The sequence below is a fragment of the Vipera ursinii genome, assembly GCF_947247035.1.
Source record: "Vipera ursinii genome assembly, chromosome: 1".
Classification (NCBI taxonomy): Eukaryota; Metazoa; Chordata; class Lepidosauria; order Squamata; family Viperidae; genus Vipera; species Vipera ursinii.
The window spans coordinates 48,754,076-48,781,112 of record NC_139512.1 but is presented as its reverse complement, the minus strand read 5'-3'; the positions used below and the strand labels follow the sequence as shown (position 1 = coordinate 48,781,112).

At 37.7% G+C, this 27,037-nt stretch overlaps 1 protein-coding gene across 4 annotated transcripts in view; it reads left to right on the top strand.

Annotated features, from left to right (window-relative positions):
• The window catches only part of NRXN3 (neurexin 3), a gene marked incomplete at its 5' end in the record, with an annotated part of 1,287,103 nt that overhangs the window by 545,848 nt on the left and 714,218 nt on the right, over positions 1–27,037 (top strand). For all 4 annotated transcript variants that reach the window (XM_083375237.1, XM_083375239.1, XM_083375240.1 and 1 more), the window contains one exon: positions 17,773–17,892. In XM_083375237.1, the coding sequence (XP_083231363.1) occupies positions 17,773–17,892 (120 nt within the window). The remainder of the gene's footprint in view (positions 1–17,772; positions 17,893–27,037) is intronic.

The following is a 27,037-nucleotide window of genomic DNA, read 5'->3' as shown; positions in this document are numbered from 1 at the left end:
ACCCAAGAGACGGCTCTACATATGGACATCACCAGACGGTCAACACAGAAATCAGATTGACTATATGCTCTGCAGCCAAAGATGGAGAAGCTCTATACAGTCAGTAAAAACAAGACCAGGAGCTGACTGTGGCTCAGACCATGAGCTTCTCGTTGCAAAGTTTAGGCTTAAACTAAAGAAAGTAGGGAAAAGCACTAGGCCACTCAGGTATGAATTAAATCATATCCCTGTTGAATATACAGTAGAGGTGACAAATAGATTTAAGGAATTAGATCTGATAGACAGAGTGCCTGAAGAACTATGGACAGAGGTTCGCAACATTGTACAAGAGGTAGCAACTAAAACCATCCCAAAGAAAAAGAAATGCAAGAAAGCAAAATGGCTGTCTGAGGAAGCTTTACAAATAGTTGAGGAAAGGAGGGAAGCAAAAGGCAAGGGAGAAAAAGAAAGATACACCCAATTGAATGCAGAATTCCAGAGAATAGCTAGAAGAGATAAGAATGGCTTCTTAAATGAACAGTGCAAAGAAATAGAAGAAAACAATAGAATAGGGAGGACCAGAGATCTTTTCAAGAAAATTGGAGAGATGAAGGGAACGTTTCATGCAAAACTGGGCATGATAAAGGACCAAAATGGCAGGGACCTAACAGAGGCAGAAGACATTAAGAAGAGATGGCAAAATTACACAGAAGAACTATACAAGAATGAGCTTAACATCCCTGATAATCACAACGAGGTGGTCACTGACCTCGAGCCAGACATCCTAGAATGTGAAGTGAAGTTGGCCTTAGAAAAACTGAGCAACAACAAAGCTAGTGGAGGAAACAGTATTCCAGCTGAGCTATTCAAAATCTTAAAAGATGATGCAGTAAAAGTGCTACACTCAATTTGCCAGCAAATTTGGAAAACTCAACAGTGGCCAGAGGATTGGAAAAGGTCAGTTTACATTCCAATTCCAAAGAAAGGCAGTGCCAAAGAATGTTCAAACTATCGCACCATTGCACTCATTTCACATTCTAGTAAAGTTATGCTTAAAATCCTACAAGCTAGACTTCAGCAGTATGTGGATCGAGAACTACCAGAAGTGCAGGCAGGATTTCGAAGAGGCAGAGGAACTAGAGATCAAATTGCCAACATACGCTGGATCATGGAGAAAGCTAGAGAGTTCCAGAAAAACATCTACTTTTGCTTCATTGACTATGCTAAAGCCTTTGATTGTGTGGATCATAACAAACTGTGGCAAGTTCTTAAAGAGATGGAAGTACCAGACCATCTTATTTGTCTCTTGAGAAACCTATATGTGGGCCAAGAAGCAACAGTAAGAACTGGACACGGAACCACTGATTGGTTCAAAATTGGGAAAGGAGTCCGGCAAGGCTGTATACTGTCACCCTGCCTATTTAACTTATATGCAGAGCACATCATGAGAAAGGCATCAAAAGTTGGAATTAAGATTGCCGGAAGAAATATCAACAACCTAAGATATGCAGATGATACCACTCTAATGGCAGAAAGTGAAGAAGAACTAAAGAGCCTTGTGTTACGTGTGAAGAAGGAGAGTGCAAAACTTGGGTTGAAACTTAACATTAAGAAAACCAAGATCATGGCATCTGGCCCTCTCAATTCCTGGCAAATAGATGGGGATAGTGACAGATTTTATTTTCCTGGGCTCCAAGATCACTGCAGATGGGGACTGTAGCCAAGAAATTAAAAGACGCTTGCTCCTGGGGAGGAAAGCCATGGCAAATCTAGACAGCACATTAAAAAGCAGAGACATCACCCTGTCAACAAAAGTGCGTATAGTCAAGGCTATGGTCTTCCCAGTTGCAATGTATGGCAGTGAAAGCTGGACCATAAGAAAGGCTGAGCGCCAAAGAATTGAGGCCTTTGAACTATGGTGCTGGTAAAGACTCCTGCGAGTCCCTTGGACTGCAAGGCGATCAAACCAGTCAGTCCTAGAGGAGATCAACCCTGACTGCTCTTTAGAAGGTCAGATCCTGAAGCTAAAACTCAAATACTTTGGCCACCTAATGAGAAGGAAGGACTCACTGGAGAAGAGCCTAATGCTGGAAAAGATTGAGGGCAATAGAAGAAGGGGACGACAGAGAATGAGGTGGCTGGATGGAGTCACTGAAGCAGTAGGCGTGAGCTTAAATGGACTCCAGCAGATGGTAGAGGACAGGAAGGCCTGGAGGAACGTTGTCCATAGGGTCGTGATGGGTTGGACACGACTTCGCAGCTAACAACAACAAAAAAGAAAAGGCAGAACTTATCTTACATGAAAACAAGCATGGTACCACCACAATGGTTACACGAGACAAATAACTATATATAAAGTATCAGCTCATAAGAGATAATACAATGAAAGAGATAATTTGTTACATATATCTGGGATTGAGGTTTAAAGTGAAAATTTGGGACATTAATCCATAACTCAGATCTTGATAGAGCTGGATGCATGCTTATTGGAATTTGAAATCACTATCTTTGGTAATGGCTAACGTGAACTGTGGGCTACTGCTTCCTTTCTTGGTTAAAGGCTTGATCACTGCTTTCCAAGAAGCACACTCCCATAAAGATATTTTAGCAAAGCTAAGGGCTTTGTTGAATCCAACTCTGAAGAATCCTAGTCTTAGCTAGTGCTTATCACACAACCCTCAGACCTTCAGCTTTGGAATGACATAATCAGCATGAGCGGAATTTAAGCCAGAAAAGACTGTATCAAATCATATTTTCTAAACATTAGTTACATATAAATCTGAGTACTTTCATTCATATAATAAGATTGCTTAATCAGAAAAGATACACAGTGCTGACTGGACTACTTTAAACAAAAACAGCTACATCAAAACCAGGACAGTCACATAACTTACAGAAATCAATTTTCATAGTAAACAAGGGGTCAGGATAAAGAATTATTTTATATTGGGTAATTTTTTTTAAAAAAAAAGAACTTGTACCTTTTTTTTTACTGAGATGACTCCAAAATCAGTCATAAAATGAAAAAATCAGATTGATATATAGTTGACTATTGCACATCTCCATATAACGTCTGGGAGCTTCTTCTCTAACATATTTTGTCAACTAAAAAATCTCATAATCCTCATAAACTATCTAAAATAGTTTACGAACAGATAAGGATAAAGAGAGTGAATGAGAGAAAGAAAAAAAATAAGAAAGTAACATCTTTCAATTACCACTATGAACTCTAAATTCAGCATCCATGATCTTTTGGGAAGTATATGAATGTTTTTGCAGAACATTAATATTTTTAAAATTAATTGTATTCTATTTATGCAGCCAATGATTTGATTTAAATATACAGCATATCTGAAATACCTAGATATTTATGTACATAATTTTCCACAACACATACATTATTATCCACAAATTTTCCTATATACAAGTTTTCTAAAAGAGTATCTGGTGCAAGCTGTGGTGTAATATAGTTTCTCAGACTATATGCAATTTTGCACACAGCATCAACAAAATACGTTACAAAACTTACAGAAGTGCAAAAACAATCATAGTGCTCCGATATAGACATTTATTTGGGAAATGCACATCATATTAGAGTTCATATGTATACGAAAACCAACCTCATCTTATTGTCATCATTGTCTTTGGTAAGTCATAAGGATTAAAATGAGAATTTCCCATTAATTATTCAGTCATTTCTTACTGAGGGATTTCATTGACAGGGATAATAGCACCTCTAAAGAAAATATTTAAAAAGATCTTTCTCTCTTTACAATTAGTAAACAAAATAGGTTCAATATGTGTCTGTTGACTTATCAGATTAAATGTACTTTATATATCCTGAAACCTGATTTTACTGGCTGGGTATCTTCTGGTAACTATACAGTTGGAGCCAGCAAGAGAAATTCATTCACAATATGTTAAATTTAACAGATGTAATAACAAAAAATTGTAATTCTTATACCACATATACAGGTAGTCCTCTACTTATGACCACATTTGTTAAGTGAACCATGCAGTTGCTAAATGAATCTGGCTTCTCTCATTGACTTTGCATGTTGGAAGCTAGCTGGGAAGGTTACCAATGTTAATCACATGACCCCAGGACAGAGCAACTGTCATAAATACATGCCAGGAATAATTTTGGTTACCAGCTATCAAGTACCCTATCACTTTATTTTAAAAAGGCATGTGGTGTACTAGTATCACAGAATAGCCACTTCCTTCAAGGGTTCCCCATCTCCTATTTATTGCATTAATTAGATTTTTTTAAAAAAAATATAAAGTAGATTTTCTTTGAAGGCCCAATTATCCCACTTCTATAACTTTGTGTAGTGCTGATGCTCAAAAAGTAGAACAAGTATTCCTTCAAGAGAAAAGAAACTCTGTAAAATCTATTTAGTGACTACGGTATGATGGATAAAATTAAAAAAAAGAAAGCAAATGTTTAAAACAGGGAACTTTATGATGAGTCATAGTGAGTTACCCTGTGTCTCCATAGAAGTGAATCACACTATTTGCAAGTGATCACACCAGCAGGCAAGTGACATAGGATTGCTGTTTAAATGCTAATGCATTAGAAGCTAAAGCAGAAATTTCCTTTGCAGTTTTAGCACCAGACCTTAAATTGATGGTGGTCTGTGAGAATGTCTGCATAGCTTGATTTTCGGGGGGGGGGGAGTTTAAAATACAGAATAATAATGTGTTCCAAAAGTGAATAGTCAGTAAGTCTATTAAATCCTTCAGCAGAGCTGAGGGTCAGTGGTTTACTAGATTTCTTTCTTTCCTGAGTGTTGGATATAAATGTCCTTTGAATTCCATTGAATATTTATGGGATATTTTATTGTTCATCCCTCTCTTCAATTTCTGCAGTAGGGGAAAGAAACTCTGAACCCAAAGATTCATTCCAGAGTAATCTATTGGAACAGCTTTTTCCTAAAATATTATTTTTTTGACAGGGCACTAGATACTTAACAAGATAATAGAAGGATAATCTTTCCTTTGCTCCTTTCACTGGTTTATTACTTCTATCTATCTTACATGTTACATTCTAAATCCCTATATCCTTATCTATCTTCTGTCCTAAATATATTAAATTAAGTATAACTAATTTTAGAGATCTCAACAGAAGGAAATACATTTCTAATTCTTCCTTGAGTTTTCTTATAAGTGAATGCTCACAAACTGGAGAGTAAAATCTCCCAAAAAGTGACTGTTGTCTTATATCTCCATCAAACACACAAGAGGCACATTGTAAAGAAAAGTCTAAATATTTCTTACCTTGTGAAAAACTATTAATAAAACCAAATTCTAAGCTTACGTTTTACAGTGACAGCAAGAGTATATAACAATCTTTCCTTACATTACCTGTAGAGATACAAATATCTCCTATTACCAGTTTTTCTTAGCTCATATGGTATTTGGAGTATTTGACTCATGTACCTCAACATATGTGTTCCAGGAGATCTCTGGAAGTCAAAATTCCCAGAATAAGTTAACTCCATGCAGTCTAATCTACTCCAGATACAGTATTCATTACTAGAATGACAGACCATAAACTCTAGAAACACATCCCTGATGCCATCATTAACTTATGTTTATTTATGTATTGAGCTACATTATGGCAAATGATCCTAAATATCCAAATACAAGAATAATAAATATATCAAAATAAAATAACAAGTTAAATATAAATGGATGATGGTGATGGTGATGATGATGATGATGAAGAAGAAGATGGCAACAACAATGATGATCATCATTGGAATGGAAGAGCCTCCTAAATCAAGTAGTAGTACATTCTCAAATTCTAAAGGAAATAGCAGGGCAAATCTCTCTACCACACAGGGAAAAGTTCCAATCAGAAAAATAATAGAAAAATAAACCTTTTTGGCAACTGCAATAAATGGCTAGAATCTTTTGAGGTTGGGCATCCTTTAAATTATCAACTATTTAGGGGCTGAAATGAGTTTAGTATTTTCATTAAGAAATACAATGATGCAGAATAAAGTCAAGGACCAGAACAAGAGGAATTTCCATTTCAGGAACATTCCCATGAAAACGTGTTCGAATACGATGGGATATCATCAACACAAAGTTGATGTTGGCTAGATCTACCTTCTATATGAACAAGACTAATTCATAGCAGCCAAAGCTGAGTGATTGTATTCCAAATTGAAGCCATCACCTAAAATCTTCAAAGAAAGCGAAGTCAAAAATTACCCCCCAAATGATAGGTTGATTAGAAGATAAAGGGCTACCAGATCTAGTGCAAGCAATCTCGGAAACTGCTAGATGGCAACAATCAGATACAGAAAACTCTGATGCCATCTAGTTATAATCTGGATTTTGGCAGCTCGGATCTGTTAGCTCAAATTTATAAATAGTCATGTTAGGGTCAGAGATACCTTTCATTAGTACCAAGTGTATTATTCTGAAGTAGATAAAAATGTTATTCTGTCTTATTTTAAAAACATCAACATAGTACTGTACATAACCTCTTAAAAGCTTAGATTGGAAATGGATCTTTTCTGTACCAGCCTGCTACCGGCCCTGCAGAAAAGGCAGGGACAACCCCTTTACAAACGGCAAGAGGCTGGAATTACACCTGCCAAATTTATAGCTACAAAAACAAACAAGACATGAACCAAGAAACAGGAGCTTTAAGAAACAGGAACTATCCAAGTGGTTGCCTTCAGCAAACCAGCCCTCCCACACATTCCCCTTATATAGAGTTCAGGGCGTGGCTTCTCTCTACCTCCTTCCGAGAAGCCCCATTGCCTTCCTCTGTTTACTCCTAATTGACTGCCTCCTGTGTCGGGCGTCCTTGAACAGGGCCAGCTGTGGGTCATCTTCATCCACGCTGTCAGGCTCACACAGCTGGGTCTCCGTGGTGACCAAGTGGGAGGGGCCTGGCTGAGGGCTCTCATCAGCAAGATCTTCAACCCCCTCAGCAAGGTCTTCAACACCCCCCTCCTCCTCTGAGTCGTCCGACCCAACTGCCGAACCCACAGGCTGACCTTGAATCACAACAGGATCTTAAGCAGAAATTTACCAACATTTTTTTCCTCTGGATCTGCATATCACAAAGGAAGCCGATAGGTTTCCCATTTTTTTTTATTTTAAATGAATCCAATATTTAATGGAGCATGGGAAGCTCCTCAATGGGCAACTAAACAATTAAACAAGCTCACTGTTTGCTCCTTCATTTTTAAATACTGGTGAATCTTGTGCCATTAATGTTCCTTCTGGTGTTACTTTTTGTGCAAGAAGTATGACCATTCTGTTTCTGTTTCTCCATGTTATGTCGCTTGCTATTTGGTTTGATGTGGAGCTGATGATGGATTGAGGCCATAATAGCTACTTCTCTCCACCTATGTCTGTCTGTTGTCTTTGATGGTGTCATTTCATGTCTCTTGCTGGTGTCACCCATATCTCTGAAGTGAGCATATGGGTTGTGTTGGTTATCCCAATTTCTTTTAATTTATTTTTGTAGACATTACCCTGGTTTATCTGCTATTTTACTAACTCTGATTTATTGTTTTCGCTTTTTCCGTTCTTTTGCTAACAAAGTTGAGTTGACCAAAGCTGACCTGCAAGGTAGAGAAGGCTTTTGTTTCCTTGCCAGTTTGACTGAAAGTTACCTTTTAATGTAACCTTTTATATATTAATATCGATATTCCTTATTAATGCAGTCACATCTCTAAGGCAAAAGGATATGAATTTTCTTCAACTTGCTAAGTTGGAGAATGGGGTGGTAAGAATTTTGGGGTAGAAATGTTTACTAAGGTTTTTGGCCTAGCTTGAGAGGTTTGACTGTATCTCATCTTAAGAATATCTATAACTGCATGGCTTGATTTTCTGAACAAAAAAGTTTAAAATACGTAATGAAAGTAGCACTGAATGTTTGGTTCCTAAAATCAAGATGTGGGGAAAGTACTTCAGCACAGTGAAATTACTTACAAGGCAAACCTATGATCCAAGAAACTGCTTTTCCAATTCAGTCTCATTATGATTATGAAACCCAATCTGGAAACATAGATGGGGGGGAATAGAAAAAGTTTAAAGAGAGATAATTGATTACAAATATTTGAAGGGTAAAATTAGTTCTTCATGTTTCTAGGGGTGGATGGGAAACCATTGCACTAAAACGCAAACATGTTTTAAGGCACTTTCCCAGTCCTGATTCTTTGTTCTCTCTCTCTCATTTAGTATTTGTGGCTGTTTTCGCACATTCATTTGGAAATGTGTACTCATTATATAATTGGAAAACTGATGAAATTCTAATTGGGCAGTTCCAGCTAAAGTGCCCAGAGTTCATCTTGTGGTGCTACCTCAGATAGTTTTGATTTGGTGACTCTTGAGGGAGTAGACAGAATTCTCCGCATGGTGGATTTGGCTGCCTGTTTATTAGTCCCTCCTGAGTTATGAGGTGACACAGGATGTGATTGTAGTTGGGTTTGTGCTATGATATCAGCTTCTTTCAGAGAAGAGGTGATGCCATCAGCATTGAAGGAGGTGGTGGTATGCACCCTCATCAAAAGATCATATAATTATCATCTTGCTTCCACTTGAGAAGTTTGTGCCTGCAGTTTTAGAGAATCTTGCTGGTAGCAGATTATTTAGACCTGTTCAGTCAGTTCAAACACAGAGACAGCTGTCAGTCCTACAAGTCCTATCAGCTAAAGAAGATGAAGAAACAAATGACATTTAGGCCAGGATTATTTTTATTTATAGTAACAGAATCTTCCAAGCTTGAATGAGCTTCCCTTTCCCCCATCTTATCAAAATGTGAATTAGACAGGTATCTGAGAAACTTTCACAAATTAGTTCCTTGGATGAGCTCAAGGCTCCCTTCACTCATTGGTAATGACTCATTGCCTTGTCCTTCAAAGCCTATACAGCAGCATTAATTGTGCTTATTGATGACATTTGGTGATTCCAGAGGTACTTCCATCTTTGTGCTTCTTAATCTCTCAGTGGCTTCTGATACTGGCAATAATGATATCCCTCTGGATTGGCAGCAGATTGAGATCTAATATGAGTTTGATTTGCGAATTGAGGTGCTACACATTTTTATGGTGCTACACACTTCATTTCTTTGTGGCAAGTTCCAGTTTTCTGATAGGGTTTCGTGAATTGCACTGGTTGCCAGTATGCTTCTGGGTACGATTTAAAGTGCTTATTATCCCCCCGTAAAAACCTTCATGGCATTGGACCAGGTTATTTGAGGGATTACCTATCTTCCCTGGTTTCTGCTTGGCTAATATGAATTGACAGAGTTAGGATATTCTGGTCCTTTTGATTAAACAATGCCATCTATCAAAAGCCAAGAAACATCCTTCTGATTTGTGGTGCCTGCTCATTGGAATGGGCTGGAAGGAGGAGGAGGAGGAGGAGGAGGAGGAGGAGGAGGAGGAGGAGGAGGAGGAGGAGGAGGAGGAGGAGGAGGCCACCTCAAACTTGGAAAATAGAAATTGAGAAATGATCCCTAGTCCAGCATTATTGAAAGGCAGTCAAGATTTATCAGTAAATCTTACCTCTAAGAAAAAAAAAAGAAAATAAGGAATGAGAAGAAATTCTAATGGATGAATAGATGGAATAATAACATTTGTAAGGTTTGCACAAAATAGGAAGGCAGCATAATTGCTTTTCTTCTAAATCATGCAAAACAAAGATTCTAAAAGGAGGGTAAATATTCTGTGATCCATAAATTTTGTTTACCGACTCAGCTGAGATGGAGAGAAAAAAACCCATGGCTTTGCTTTTCAATGCCATTTAGCAAGGAATATGAGTGTGAGAATTATTTAGCAATAGCAATAGCACTTAGACTTATATACCGCTTCACAGTGCTTTAGAACCCTCTCTAAGTGATTTACCGAGTCAGCATATTGCTCCCAACAATCTGGGTCCTCATTTTTACCGACCTAGGAAGGATGTAAGACTGAGTCAACCTTGAGCCAGTGAGATTCGAACTGCCAAACTACTTGCAGCTAGCAGACAGCAGAATTAGCCTGCAGTACTGGATTCTAACCACTGTGCCACCACGGCTCAGTATTTCCTACTTATAGGTTTCCAAAGCATCTCTTTGCCCCCTATGAAAACAAGAAATTGGACCGAACAAGCTACTGGACTGATGTAGAATTCTTGTACATGTTTTTATAGGTAGTCTCGACATATGGCCACAACTGAGCCCAAAATTTGTGTTGCTAAATGAGACTGTTTTTAAGTGAATTTTGCCCTTTTTTATGAATCACTGTAGTTGTTAAATTAGTAACATGGTTGTTGAGTGAAACTGGTTGCTCCATTGACTTTGCTTGTCAGAAGGTTGCAAAAGAGGATCACATGACCCTGGGACACTGCAAGCATCATAAACATGAGTCAGTTGCCAAGGATAGGGCTCGCAACTTGGGAGTCCTCCTAGATTCACGGCTTACCCTGGAAGACCATATAGTAGCCGTGACTAGGGGGGCTTTCGCCCAGGTTCGCCTGGTGCGCCAGTTGCGGCCCTATCTGGACCGGGATGCCCTGTGTACGGTCACTTATGCGCTCGTGACCTCTCGCCTGGACTACTGCAATGCTCTTTACATGGGGCTCCCCTTGAAGACCACTCGGAGGCTCCAACTGGTACAGAATGCGGCCGCGAGAGTTGTCTTGGGAGTTTCCCGGTACTCCCATGTTACACCTTTGCTCCGCGAGCTGCATTGGTTACCAGTTGTCTTCCGGGTGAGATTCAAGGTTTTGGTTATGGTCTTTAAGTCCTTACATGGCATGGGTCCGGAGTACCTCGAGCACCACCTGCTGCCGGTGTCAACTTCCCTCCGCCCTGTGCATTCCCACAGAGAGGGCCTCCTCAGGGTGCCTCTGGTCAGAGAATGTCGGCTGGTGGCCCCCAGGGGGAGGGCCTTCTCTGTGGGTGCTCCGGCTCTATGGAACCAACTGCCGGTTGAGCTCCGGACGGCACCAGACCTTCGCTCCTTCTGGCGCGGTCTGAAGACCCATTTATTTGAACAAGCTGGCCTGGCCTAATGGGGGACATTAGGGTTTTTAATGGGTTTTTATATTGTTACTGTTTTTTATTGGGCAACTGTTTTTTATCGGGCAACTGTTTAATTCTCTTTTAATTTATATATGCCCTGTTCACCACCCTGAGTCCTTCGGGAGAAGGGCGGTATACAAATTTAATAAAGTAAGTAAGTAAGTAAGTAAGTGTCTGAATTTTGATCCCATTGACCACGGGGATGCTGCAACCGTTGTAAGTGTGAAAAATGGTCATAAGTCCCTTTTTTCAGTGCTGTTGTAACTTTGAACAGTCACTAAATCAACAGGTGGAAGTTGAGGACTACCTGTATTTTATTGTGCAAGGGCTTATGGAAACACAGACTGGAATAGTTGAATAGAATCAGGAGATATCTGGTCCAGCCCCTGTTCATTGCAGGATTCTCAACACCTCTAACCAAGGAGAATCTGCCACTGCCCAAGACAGTCTGCTCCATTGTTGGAACAGCGGTCCTGGTGTCCAACCAAAGTCTACTTCCTGGTTATTTAAACACTTTGCGTTTCATCCTCTCTTTAAGTACTTGAAGACAGTTGATAAATTTTACTTTGGGGTCCTTTCCTTTATCAACCAAACAATGTCTGACAGTACATTTGACAGTACTCCTCTTTTTTGTTTTTTTTGTTTTTGTAGTTTATGACTGCATTTCTTTCTTTCTTTCCCCCCCCAACGGTATCATATTATTGACTCATATTCAGTTATGGCTTCTTTCTCATTCTCAATTCTAGTCTATTGGGAATCTCATACTGATTCTGTTGCATTGCTGTGGGTTCAGAATGCCCAGTGTTGCCATGCTGATACAGAAGGCAAACAAAAACTTCACTTGTAGAAAAACCGTAGATAAACTAGACAGGGACATGGACATACAATTTCTTGCTTCTCTTATGGCCACTCTGTATGTCACTGGAAAATATGAAAATATTTCTGATCATTCTGGTAAATGCATTTTCAAATCCTATATTAGGCAAATTGTGTTATTAGCTGCTGAATCACAAAACTTTGGTAGCTGTCTTGAGTGTAATGTTTGTTTATTTAATACTATCATCTAATATTAGAGTTATCTAGTATTATCTAGCACCAAGTTTAACCTGGACAATAAATCTTGGTGGCTATGATCAAAGTGTGCATTTTTTCTTACTTTTATTTGCTGGCAGATCCTTGTGTGATTTTTCCTAAAACACTGTAAGATATTCTTTTAAATAGTGACTTTGAGAGAAATTCACAGAGCTGGATGGTTTTAAATGCAAACAGTGTTTCCATAAATCTTGACATCTACACTGACTCTTCTGAAATCTATATCAGATATGACATTATTTGCATAATGTAGCATTAAGGCTTTTCGGTGAAGAAAGCAGAACCAGTAAGCATTGATAAAAACAGCATTTCTGACAGTTTGAAGAAATATATTATTTAAATCCTTTTCTCTTCAGTGCACATCAGTTAGCTCCCTTTTGCTTCTGTCATGAGTGGCCAAACATAAAGAAGCTTTATTTTACTTTGGAGAGTGTTTTGTTTGTGTCTGGGCAGGGGGATTGACCTCTTAATTTTTGTGACATGTCTATTGTGATAGCCAAGTGTCACAAGCACAGGAGTTATGACCCTAGTAGAGAAAAGAAGTGTCAATGGCAGATGTTCTCTTAGCAAGAAGGGTCTGTAAAAATTGCTTATATTTGAAAAGCAAATATAATATCTATACATTTAACTTAACGACCAGTAAAGAAAGATAAGCTAACTCCTGTTACGTCCCTCCTCCTGAAAGTCAGAACTCTTTTTAGCATTCCCATGCTGACTTCACAGAGATAAAATTTCACTTTGTTTTGTCTTCTTCCCCAGAGATTTTAAATGCATGTAAAGTTCTGCTTCAGGCACACAATCTTGATTGTTTGCTCACCTAAGAGGGTTTTTTTTTCCTTCCAGATGTGCATTCTCACGAATGTATTTGAAACATGTGAATTGTAATTATGGATTGTTAGGAGATTAGTCTGCAATAAATTGGCAAGTACTTTCAAGCTGATCTAGTCAATCAAATTATGCGAGGGTTCCTTCCAAACCTCCAGCAGGTATCTTACAAGAATAAACCCTCAAAACATGAAACATGGGCAGGGATATAATGTGAGGTGGTTTTTTGTTTTTGTTTTTCAAAGTCAAGTTATTTGCAACAGTGCCACTGAAGTTGTGTTTGTTTGTTTTAATGTGCATCATTTTAATTGCACCACTGTGGCAGATGCCTTTAGTGACCACATGCTTTGGACATTCCTGACTAAATTGGAGATGCATTGGAAACTGGAGTTTCTCAGAGCATGAATGCTGATTCTGTCATTAAGCATTTACTACCTAACACTAAGCATGAGAAACTCAAAGCACTGGGCGCCATTAAGCAGTGAAAAATCAGGAAAGACAGCACTCAATTTAAACTGCAGAGGGCATGTGAAAGGTCCACATCCTCATGTTTATAGAAGACAATCAATTGCTTTAAGTAGATTCATTCTAGCATGAAATAAAGTAGAGAAAAGGTTTCCATCCAGCCATGTGGTATAAGGTGTCTAGGTAGTTGAGCCTTGGTGGAGCAGTGGGCTAATGCCTCCTTAAGTAACACCAGCTGCCTGCAATTATTGCAGGTTCAAGTCCCACCAGGCTCAAGGTTGACTCAGCCTTCCATCCTTCCGAGGTAGGTAAAATGAGGACCCAGATTGTTGGGGGCAATAAGCTGACTTTGTAATAATGCCACTTTGGGGGGGAAGAAAGCCCTAATAAGCAGGCATATACATAGAATGAAGGCTATTGCTAAGCACATTTGATTTGTGCTTAGATTGTAAGCCGCCCAAGTCTTCGGAGAAGGGCGGGATATAAATGGGATTTTAAAAAAAAGTTTCTCCTCACTTCCAGCCTGTAAAAGGAAGGACCCTAACCCAACAAGTGATCCAATTAGATTTACCACCCAGTTATGCATGGACGAGGGGACTTAATGGCAGAAACTATCTGCTCTCAGTTTTCTCCTTGCAAACATGGGATGGCCCTTTGGAGATTTGTGAGAGTTTGTAGAGAGATGTTTAAAAGGGAAGTTGATTTAGATTTCCAGGAGTCTGTCATTTTCCCTACCAGAATTAATATAAGCCAGGGTAGCTCTCAGTTTGACTAACTTCATGTAATATACTGTAAAATTTCCATGATATAATCCAGATAGCAGCAGTATAGGCTGCCCTCATTTTACAATTCTAGATAAATAAAAAGGCATAAGCCAGCTCTTGACTGGCTAGTGTTGCTGGCCAAAACGTAAACGTTATGGATATAGTCCTCGAGTCATGATCACAATTGATCCCAACGTTTATGAGGTTAAGTGAGTTTTTTATATTTGTTAAGTGAGTTTTGCCCCATTTTATGATCTGTCTTGCCACAGTTGTTAAATGAATCACTGGAGTTGTTAGATTAGTAATGCGGTTGTTAAGTGGATCTGTCTTCTTCATTGACTTTGCTTGTTGGAAGGTTGCAAAAGGGGATCACATGACCCCAGAGCACTGCAACCATTAGAAATATGAACCAGTTGCCAGGTATCATGAATTTTGTTCATGTGACCATGGGGATGCTGCAACACCTGTGTGATGGTCACATTTTTCAGTGCCATTTTAACTTTGAACAGTCATTAAATGAACTGTTGTAAGTCGAGGACTACCTGTATATCAAAAATGGTTCACTGGGTTCGAGGTAGAAATTTTACAAAACAAATAATTTGCTCCATTTTCACCAAATAGATTCTAAAAGTAAATCACAACGAAGCATAGGAGAAATAAGTTTCCTTGTAGAACCTGAGATCCTATACATCCCATGATGGCTCAGACCAGTTACCCATCTAGTTTAATATCCTCAACCAGGTAACTCTTGGAAGCTTACAAGTAGGCTATATAAATGAAAGCGTCTTTGGCTTCATCTTTTACTAGTGGTCCACTGGATTCCTATTTGCCATCATGATGGATGGTGAAAGTTAGAGCCTAAAAAATTTATTGAAGGCCAAGTATTGCTCATCCCCAATCTCATACCAGATAGCAAGGAAATTTGTAATATATAGTTCAGAGATTAATCAATTATAGTCTTGTTTCCACAAATAACTAAACACTATGCAAACCAGACATAACAAGCCCAGAATGATTTGTAAATAACTTGATTTTATATAAGAGCATCAAGTTCATTTAACTGCCCATTCAATCTTGAATCAGAATGTAAGGAAAGATCTAGTGATATTTTTTTTTACTAAACCATAGATCTACTTCCTGGAGTGCCAGTGGATATACTTTAGAGCAGGGCTGTCAAACTGCTGGCCCACAGGCCAGACGCGTCATCTGGAAGCCGTGCCCATCCCATTGGCAGCAATGGCAAAACCGTCCCAATACGTTGTGAGACATCATGTGATGTCACAAGTTTGACATATGATTTATGCATCAGATGCAATTAAACCATCTTACTCTTATTGTTCATACCTAATTCTCTTTTAAATCACTTGAAATAGTGAATTGCTTTGAAGAGGACCCAGGTGGAGATGTATTTAAGGACCTGTCTCTTGTCACTGATTAAAAATATGTGTGTTTATAACCTATATTGAATGCAGCAATTCCCTTTCTGCAACATCAGCCACAGATTCAGACCCTGTTGAGGAGCATATTTTACAAATCAGAAGGAAAGACAATGAAGGATTTAATATAAGTGACAGTATTGAGGATCTGATTGGAAATCCATTCAAAAAGAGAGACGAGGACTTAGAATGTCCGAAGAGAAGAAAATCGCTGAGCTATTGCTTTAAACCTAATCCACCCTTTGTTTTATAAGAATATGTATTCTTATCCCACTTTCAAATACTATGTGTTATCACTGTAAAGCTTAGAGGAGGTGGACTGAAATGTCATGTTCCATGTTGGCAAACTTGTGGCTCCAGCTGGTTCTACTGATTTTCTGTGGGATTATGCAGTGCCACACCTATTCTCTCTCTCTTTCCTCAATACATTTTTAGCTGTGAGGGAGAATGAGAACCCTGGTTTCTGCAGCAACTTTCCCCCCATTTATAATTATATCGGTTGACCATCAACTGTTCAGCATAGAGAATATGAAATCTGAAATTGGCTAGCTTATCACTGGTTGGGATAAGCTAGGATTCAAAAAATGTCCTCTAATATTTATTTATTTATTTACTTTCTTATTTTTATTTATTTATTAAATTTATATACTGCCCATCTTACTGTCAAATGACTTGGATCTAGAGTCCAGTTGGCCAGTCAGAAATTGTTTTAAATACTCTAATTCTTGGTAACATCTAAGGATTTTTAGGTTGATACAAAAGAGTTGTTTAGTTGATCCATAGTTTCAATATTTTTTTTAAAAAAAACACAATTGGTCTTTGGTAGGAAAAAAGGGAGGGAGGTTGCAGGGCATAACATAGAGCATTGTGCATGTAAACTGAAGGGGATCTTGTCATGTGGTAAAGATTGTTGGTTGGGGCTGAAATTTCCATCAAAAGAACCATGACCTTAGAATATTGAGTGGATGCATGAAGATGGCATGCAGTGGTGACAGCAAGATTTCCTTCCAGGATAGAAGGGAATATGACAAAGTAGCTATATTGATGTGTCCTGGATCTCCTTTCTACTTATCATTCACCTGGCTCCTATGTCAAATAAATCTGCTTTGTAGATTTGACAGTATTGCTAAAGAAGCAGAAGCGTTTATCATCATTTTTTTTTCAATCATTCCACAATGGATAGGGGTCCATTTTGATACATGAATCTCATAGGATACTGCTAATTAATTATATCCAGATATTTCACCAGTATGGAGCAAGTCAAAATTATTTCTTGTTCATCTTGAATCCTCACTCTTTGTGCTACAATATTTAAGAGGATAGAATAGTATCCACTTGAGCAGAATGTGAAATGCTCATAAAATCAGTAGTAACTACTTGCAAAGTCCAAATAGAATTATAATTAGCTTAGTACATCCAAAAAAAGACATGTGTCATAGACATTTTTCTAAAAGCCGCTGTGCAATTTCAAACATTCTCAGATCTGCAGAATTATTGGTACAAACCAATAATGGAAAAGAAGTATTTAATTTCATACAAGGAAAAAAATGGAACAAGCAATGGAACAAATCAGAAAGAGCTGACATTTTACCAGGGCCTATTAATATCCCCCCCAAATATCAGCAGAAGATTTTTTGGAGGAAGGGAGATTTACTAGACAATTAATCTGGTTTATTTAGCTACCCAACTCACACATAATAATGTCCACCTCACAGACTGTCAGCCCATGTTTCTACCAAATTCCCTAGAAAATATATCTGCAGCATGGAAATAACATTTATGAAAAAAAAAGCATAGAAAGACTTATAACCTGGTAAATCAAATTGTTTAACTGAGAATAGGAGGGCTATGACAAGTCTTAGCATTTTTGGAGGAAATAGTACTTATAAGCCTTTTTCCCCCTGACCCTACCAAGGAGGGAATATGCTACTTTTCATACATTCCTTCTGCTGTGTACAAGTTACCTGTTTGTTGCTGAGTGTTTAATTCTCCATGTCTTTATGTGTCCTGAATTTCTGTGGCATGTTCCATGAAATGGAAAAGCATACAATTTTGGGGGTGGGTAGGGAAGGTGGGCAGGAGGTTGCATGAAGATGACAATTCATAATCCATTATTGTGTTGCTTTCTTAGTGGCTACTCTTTCTTTCATGCATTCTTGGAATCTCATTTCAGGACCAAGCACCACCTGTCAGGAAGATTCCTGCGCCAACCAAGGCATCTGTATTCAGCAGTGGGAAGGCTTCACTTGCGATTGTTCCATGACATCATATTCTGGAAATCAGTGCAATGACCGTGAGTAACACCTTTTTAAAAACTGAATTTTTTACTAGAGAACTGAGAACCATTTGGTGTGTGTCCTGCAAGCTTACATGCATTCTGATGTTAGAGTTATCTTGTGAACTTCCTGGGAAACTAGCTTATGAAACTGGATTAGATAATAGAAATGGAATTTTATTTTGTTTGATTCAGTATGAAAGTGTATGAGTGCATTCTGTTTTCATGTTTAAATACATTTTTTTAAAAGGTATTGATGTTCTTTTTATAGCAACCAGATGGAAGTGTATGTGCTAGACAATAATAAGAGCTTTGCTAAGAAGTACGTTTGCTTCTTAAAAGTTTTTCTAATCCTCATATACATGTGTGGCCTTTTCTAAATGCATGCAAAATTCAAAAGTTTTTAAATGGAAGTCTGTAAACTTTACTGGTTCTACAAAATACACCAATACATTATCTGCATTAGAAGCTACGTTCTTCCCCATGATACATTTTTTAAGCAAAAGTGTACCAGAAAAAGTGATGCATTAAATCAGAATTTAACTTGGGAAATGGTCCATGCTGGACATGTAACGAAAGAGCAGATTTTCTTTATCGTTAGAAATGTAGAATGATAATATAATATATATTTTTCATCAAGTTATAACATGATATGGAACACTATGCCTGAATAACTTTTCAAGCCTATATAAAACCATATCTTGAAGAAGGTCTATAGCTCAGAGAGATTGTCTATAAAAAGAGAAGGTCCTAGGTTAAGTTCTTACCATCAACATATAGAATGATCAGTTAGCAAGCGATGGATCTGGGTTCATAATACCAAAGATATTTAACATCTTTTGGGCTTGGACCACCATATTTGAAATTTCTAACAACTGTTTCAAGATAAAAATAAGCTGTTGAATTATTAGAAAATACTCTCATGCTGTTCCAAATTTAAAGAAAGAAGTAAGCCCACTTTCATACATGTTACTCTAATTTCTAGTAATCAAGGGAGTTCCCAAGATAGCTAACCACAATTAAAATATGGAATTTAAAAAGTTTTAAATCATAAATTAAAAATAATTATTAGAAGCCTGATGAAAAGGAAACATTTTTTTGAGATTTTTCTAAATACAAAGGTGGTAAAAATCACACAAGAGAAGACTTGGGTGCTGGATACTAATACAGTCTTCTGCACATTTTGTGTCGATTCTAAGGACTATATAGGTTTGCAGTAAAAACTTGTCAGACTTGTCTATTGGAGGGTTAAAAGCTACTGTCAAGGTTGATGATTACTAAGAAAAAATATTGGACTTTGGAAAGGTTAAGTATCCCTTTCTACCTTACTGTTTTCCTCTGAAGAAAGAAATGTGTGAAAGGGGGTCAAGAATTCATGTGTGTTCTGCTTGCAAGATAGGGTTTGTGTTAAAGGAAGGGTAACAAACATTTTCTGCTTTCACAGTAACTGAAATTAGTAACTTGAAGTATTTCTAAATATCACTATAAGGAAACATCCATATTTCTATATGAAAATAATTTCACATGAATATAGATGTTCATGATATAAGATACCAAAGAAAATGTTAGCTTTTAGCTAAAGATAGGTGAAAAATATTATAGTGTTAAAATAATTTTACTGTTAGAAATAAATGTAAAAACTGGAAGCTGGTCTGTAGGTGTTTATTAACTGGGCTCATGGTGTGCATTTTTTGTCTCTCCCTGTCATATTCCCTTAGAATTCTTTAATATAATAGAGCCCACTTAATATATGATTTATTTTCTGGGACTTAATAGCCCATTAATACCTTTCTAACATGTATGCGTTTTTCTTATTTTTTTCTAAAAGATGTGATAAGACAACCAGTGTATAAATAATACTAAGCTACATTTATAAAGCTGCATTTAAGTCATCAGCTTTGGAGAGCTCTTAACAGGATAAATTATTTCATGTTGTTGCTGCAATTAATAAAATGGTCCATACTATTGCACCCATTTTAGATGGCCACCTATAAAGATTTCAGCAAGCCAGGAAGCCAGCCTCTGAGCATAGTGTGAGATTTTCCTTAATGTTCAGGAATAAATGACTAGAAATGACATCCAGAGGGTAAATTGAAATTAAAAAGCCGATTAAAAGAAACTTTTTCATTGTTTAAAATGTATATAATAACATGTGCTATGTGTGCAAGAAACATGTCGGAAAATTGTAAGTGTGCCTGATTTGCAAAGAAGTTAAAGGGAAAGAAAACACATATAAAGTTTTAGAAATCTACCCTCTTCTTATGATGATTTTGTCAAAGTGATGGATCTAAAGAAAGGCTTGTTCATTTTTGTTGTTTATAAGCAACTTTGAACTGCCCTTAGTTGTATGGCTATGATCTTCATACTTTTGATTCAGAAATGTTTGTTGTGAGATACTGCCTCCTCATGGATCAGAACAGGTAAGTTCATGCTGATTGCTCTGAACCTATCCAGCTGAGATCACAAAAGGTATGTGCTGTTACTTATATTGAAAGATCTTGGGTGTGCAAGAGTGGATGTTATTCCTTTCATTTTTTATATTATATTCTGGATAACAAATAAAATTTGTCCCTTAATGTCCTGAGGCTACTATGAATCAAAGACTAGGAGAAGTACACAAATTGTTTTTTGAGCACAGAAAAAAGGCCAAATGGATTCCCTTTCTGAGAATGAGGGAAAGAAACCCATTCAGCTAGTTAATATTAATTTACAGCCGAGGTTATTATGTGCTGTTAAGGTCTATACATATCCATAAGGGACTATATCCATAATGGACATACCCATAATGAATAATTTGGAGCTATGAGAGTTTAGAAGGATTTGTATAATATGAGGCTTACTGAAATTAGGCTTAATGTGTAAGTTTATGGAGTTTGTGAATATATCTCGTTCTGTAGAGATAGATAGACAAATGATTGTAGAGCAAGAATATTAATTTCTATGAGACATTTTGGTTCCTTCTCCAGTTCCCCCAATATTCTATAACTAACTATGATACATACTTTTCTTTTTCTTTAAATAAACAGATTATTTTGTGAGATGATAAATACAAAACTAAGTTCTAAAACCTAGTAAATCGTCCCTAAGAAATTAGCCAAATAATACTTTATTGGGATAGCTTTAATACTGTCTGCCTTTTTTCTAATAAGTAAATAAGAGTGAAAACCAATGCAAAACAATGATTTGTAGCTTCCTAGATAAGGACTGAAGTGTATATTTGTTTTATGAATGCTTTTATTAAATTGCATAGTTGATGCAGTACTTATTCTATCTTCCTCCCAAATGCAAATACATTGTAGATATTTAAATAAAATTACTTGGAAATTGAACTTAAATCACAGTGTTATCTGAAATTACTCTTGCTGTTAGTTAAGTGTTGTAGTAAAATGTATAGTAAAAGCTGCTCCAGGAGCTTTTTCCTTGCAACAGATCAGTTGCTTGCTGGAGGCTCTGGAGTACAGAATGAAAACCATTTTTCCCAATGTATTTCTGATGGAATAACTAATGGGTGGTCATTAATTTTATTTTTATATTATTGCTATTCAAATTATAATTGATAATACAGTATTGACTGGTCTTTATAAAACAAGCTTTAATTCATCCAATATAAAATAGCATAATGTGTTTCTCTCGCATAAATGTGCTCACTTTTTTTTTAGATTGCTTTCATTTCTTGGAAGACTTTTCTATTTCTACTCTTCTTTTAGGAGTTCCTGTATTATATGATAAAAATCTTTATTCTACATTATTCTTCTTTATTCTCTTTATTCTAGAATTCCTGGGTAGCACAGCTTAAGCTGGGAGTCATAGATTAAATATACAGTATTTAGAGGCCCAAAAGTTAGAAGGTCTATTCTCATTTCTGTTTTCTGTATCAGGGTTGCTTTCATGAAATCATATAACAGTAATGTGAAATATACACACAAAATGTAGGGCAAGACAGGAATAACTTGGAGCCTATTATATATATCTCAATTATTTTTCAATAAATTTATATCACTAATAAGAATGAACAAACATTGAAACAACAGAAACATTCACAGAACAACTGCCTTATATGTGGGTACATGAGACATAGAGGATTGCATTAAATCAAAGGCACCCATGTTCCTTATATCCAAGGTTGCAATTTTAAACTTGCTTTCTGGGTGATTTATTTTCACTAAAACTTCTTAGAATGGTTTCAGCAGGGTTTTTTGTCTGTAGTTATCATTTTTATTGACTGAAACAAATGGACATTCCAGATCTGTGACAGTCACACTAAGGATGGATGTCCCTTTTTCATATGATTTCCTTTACAACTCTTGAAATATATAATGCACAAGTGGTAATTAATGTACCGGTATATCTCTAAAGGCCTTCAGTATTAGTGACATTGTTTCAGATTCTAGACAATGTAAGTTCCTATCCATTTTAGATTTTACTCAGCATGCTGTTTCAAGATCAGAAGGGTAATCAGGAATTCAGTTTGAATGAAATGTGGATCATCCCTATATTGAAATAATATAAATGCCTTCCACCCTTCAGTGCACAATAGCTTTTAGCTAACCCCCTTGCTTTGTGCACTATATTATCAGCACCATGACTCTTTCAAACTGGTCTGGAAGCCTTCCTTATTCTTCCCATTGATTACTGAGTATGTGCCATCCAGTCAGTGTTGACATAGTCAGATTTTCTCCCTGATAATCTGTCCTTAATCTGGTCTTTTCAAGTCTTCCAATGGAATACAGTATCTATCACCCCTGTTAAGTGAATGCATCCACCTTGCTGCCCATCATCGTCTTCTCTTCAGTTCCAGGTTTTCCGGTATTAGAGACTTCTCTAGAGAGCAAGGTCTTCACATAATGTGTCTGAACTCTTCCCATAGTGCAGGGGTAGGCAACCTTGGCTCTTTTATGACTTGTGGACTTCAACTCCCAGAATTCCTGAGCCAGCCATGCTCAGACCACAAGTCATAAAAGAGCCAAGGTTGCCTACCCCTGCCATAATGGGATTCAAATTTTGTACAGGCATGTAATAATCTTGCCCTTTGCTCTCAGGGGCAATTATTTTACACCCTGAGTTAGATGATTTTTGACTTTCCCACTGCCATTTAGTCTGAATTACCTTGCAAAAGACCTCATTTATTTCTAGCATTTAATTACAATTCATACATTTCTAACTTGCTTAAGTTATTATTTATTGATACTGAAAAAGCATAGAAAGATTCTGGCATGGTAGAAATAAATCTCCCCATGCTTCATCAACCACGTGTAAAAAAAACCCACCTGTTAATTACTAAATTTTATCCAGTTATACTCTTCAAGGCTGGTTCATTGGAAATATCCCATTTGCTTGAAAACCATTTAATTTGTTATGGGAATTATGCTAAACCAGAATGCAACATACATTATTCTACTCTTGTTTATTCCCTTGCCACCAGTCATCCTATTTCCTCCAAACCATTTCCTCCAAACCATTGGTTGTATCCACTTGTATAGCCAAAACTGTGTAATTCTGGGGATCATTGTATGCTGTACATGCCATTTAAAGATAATAAATAAAAAGCTGTGTCGTGGCTTATATATCTCAATAGTCTTATATAGGAGGTTCCCTCTTGCTTATTCTTCATTTTACTCAAAAATTGTGTCAGCTTACATCCTAAATTTTCTTGATAGCCTTATGGTTTTATTTTAGAGGGGAGGATGGGGTAACCTTATTTGATAATAAGATCAATGCAGTTCAAGAAACATTTTTTTTCTGTTTAACTAAATATAGTAGTAACTGTCAACAGCGGCAGAATATGTGGCTGGAAAGTAGATAAGCAATCTGTTCTGATGCAAGTCTGCTTCTGTTGCTAATTCTGCAGAAATTACAAACTAGCCTTTCCAAAATAATGAAAAATAACATCAGAATAGAGCTTATTTCCAAGGGTTTATTAGATTTTTTCCACCATAGGTTTCCAACAGCCCTTCCCAAAACTACAGTTGATTTAGTCTTCTGTTATCTTTACAGGTCGTCCTTGACTTGTGACCACTCATTTAAATGACCACCATTAAAATTATGTTGTTAAGGGGCTTAAGATCTGTGCCCAAAATTATGGCTGTTGCAGCTTCTCTGTGATCACGTGATACAAATTAAACTGCAAGAGTGCTGCAATTCTCCACCCACATATCTCCCTCTCCTCAATCTCAGTCACCCATCCACCCCACCAGTCCATGCAAAGCTGTCCATGTCTGGGACAACTCACTATCCACCCAGCCCATCAGCACAGACAAAGCACTCCATTTACCTAGTTTTCTACAGCTGCTGACAGGCATTATCTAGCCTATGTGGCTGTGGCTACCTTCCACCATTCTCCAAGATGGCTCCATTCTTGTGATCCTTTGGAAGCCTCCTTCTCCAAATCACATGAATGCAGCCTACACTTGTGGTGCTTCAGAAGCCTCTTTCTCCAAATTGCTTTGCTTGTGCTGGTAGGCCGGGTGGATAACTGAGATTTCATGGGTGGTGTTCTGTCCCCCGATAAGGCCTTGGCAGCAAAATACAAACAGTCAGCCAAAATAGGCTCGTTACCTGGAGCGTCCGCTGGAATGAGATAACTTCCAAACAATTACTCAAAATGAGTCCAAGCAAACAAGCAAACAGTCCAGAAAAAAAAGTACAGAAGCGTTGTCAAGAATTCAGGCCAGGGTTTCAAACAGGTAGTAAATCCGACAGAATTCTGAAGATGTGACCAGAAGTTGATTAAATTATTGTTCGTCACAAAGTCCTGAGAGCAGCCACACCCCCTTTTGTACCTTGTAGGGTGTGGCTCAGTGATTCAGCTAATCCCTGACCCTCCTACTCTTCCTACGCTGCTGTAAACACTTGGCTCTGCGCCGTTCTCGGGGATCTAGCCATGATTCATCTCCGCTACTCTCCATCTGCTGCAGCTCCTCTGGCTCACTCCCAGCTAATCACAGGCTGCTCCTGTCGGCCTTCAGATGAAGACGGAGGCCTTGCCAGAGGGGAGGGTCCCAGAGAGGGAGGCCTTGCCAGTTCCTCCCCATCATCCTCAGAGTCCTATTCCTCGGGTAGGACAGGCACGGGGGTCGGGGCCACAACAGGTGGCTAAAGCTTTTTATTGCACTGCAGCACCCCCTCAAGTGGTTCAAGGCCTCCCAAGGCCATGCTGAAGTACCACACACTCCTTACATGAAATTCTGTCCATTTAATGACCCTGAGATCATTTAATGATTACAACCATGAGTGCTGGGATTGCAGTCATTGCTCAATGACTAATATTCTGTTCCCAGTTGTGGTTGTAGTGCCAGCAAAAGGAGTAGTGGCTATCCTAGTCTTGTGTAATTTGGAAAATTTATAGGATTACAAGGCCTGGAACTTTTGCACAATGATGCACAATGGAATAAACTTGCATTTCCTTCTTTAGCATGGCTGTTCTCCTTAAAGCTCCTCTTGCTTTCTTCTTCTCTCTATGTTAGATTCTGGAATGTAGTTTTCTATTTAAAGGTTTATCATAAGGGAATAAATAACACCTGGACTCCCACTGGCATTTGGATTTTACGGTTCTTGCACAAGCTGTTTGATATATATGTACAGTGAGGAGGCAGACTCATGTGCAGAAGAGAAGAGTGGGGAGGAACTGAGTTGTTCTTCTCCAAGCTGGATAAGGTTGGATTGTGAATTAATTTGGTCAATGAATTGAAGGGTCCCGCCTCTCTTTCATAGATGTCTCATTCTGTTAGTGCCTGAGTGACAATTTCTGAGCCATGTTCTTTATTGGACTGCAAGTGATTAGACATTTTAAAAATTGAACTACTATTATTCTTTGCAAGGTTTTCCTATTTATCAGTGTCTATGTGGCTGAAAAACAAGTCATGTAAAAATTGTGACATCACACCACTCTCCAAATCTCTTTTGAAACAATACAGTAGCTTTATTTCACTATTTCTTTCCCATTACTCACCTTGGCAATAGGGAAGTGGCTAAACTAATTAGAATCATGTCAGCAAAACTCAGACATGTGAAACACATTGTCATAAGAACTGTAGTCCTCAAATCCAGGAAACTGACAATATGAAACCTGAATTTTATCATAATGTTATGTCAACCCTCTGGAGGTTTTCCTTTAAGTAGAGTTTTTTGACAGAGGAAAAAATACAACAGAAACAGATGTCTCATTTTTTTAAATTTTACATTTATGTATTGTAATGTTATATGGTTTGCGTATGGGTTTCCAATTTGTTTATTATTTGATTTCATACTAAACTTGTAATGTTGAGATATCTGGTCACATTATTTGAGCTGGGTTGCCTTATAAAACAACAAACAAAATGAAGTAAAATATGATAAATCTGGAAGCAAGGTTTTGTTTGTTATGCAATCCATTTAATCTGCTGACTATTGGTTTTCAGTAGATGACTACTACATAATTTATAGTGCAGTTTAGCTGTGCATAGAGACATATCTCAACATTACAGTTTAGTACCCAGGGACTAATATAATAGGCTTGGCTGTGAAACATTGAGGATTTGACACAAAGTTTTAATTTCAGCTATCTAGATTATGATCCCCAAAAGAAAGACAGTGAGGCAAATTATTTAGAAACCTCTGAAATAGACTTTAAACTGTGAATTTGATGAAGGGGATTTGAGAATATATTTGATTTCTCTGTGTGGAGTTTCTTCTCTTAAATGACACCATTCCAAATTCCAGCTGTAGCAACATATTTGAGCTATGGATTCAGAATGTTAGTTCACAGCAACGGTTATCACCCATTTGAAGCAGAAGATAATAAAGGGAGGGAGAATGTATCCGAATAATAATATCTCTACAGTAATAAGCATCCAGCATAAAAATATGGTGAGCTCTCCAAAGTGCTGAACTAGCCCAAGAACAAAAATAACTTGCTTCATACTGGCATCAATAATGCACCTGCCAAATATTAAGTGTCCCTTTGAAATGAAGACGGGGCCATTATCACCCCAACAATATGATCAGGGGCCTACTTATTCTTTTAGATGGTTCTTCTTTCTGGCTTAATTGTCTCACTTGGTCCCAAAATTCTGTCAAGTTTCTTGATTTCTCATAACCATTTGTCATAGTGGCTCCTTTTTGCCTCCAAATTGTGCTAAATGACCTTCGAACTGCTACATCTTTGTCCTGCTGATCTTCAGTGCAT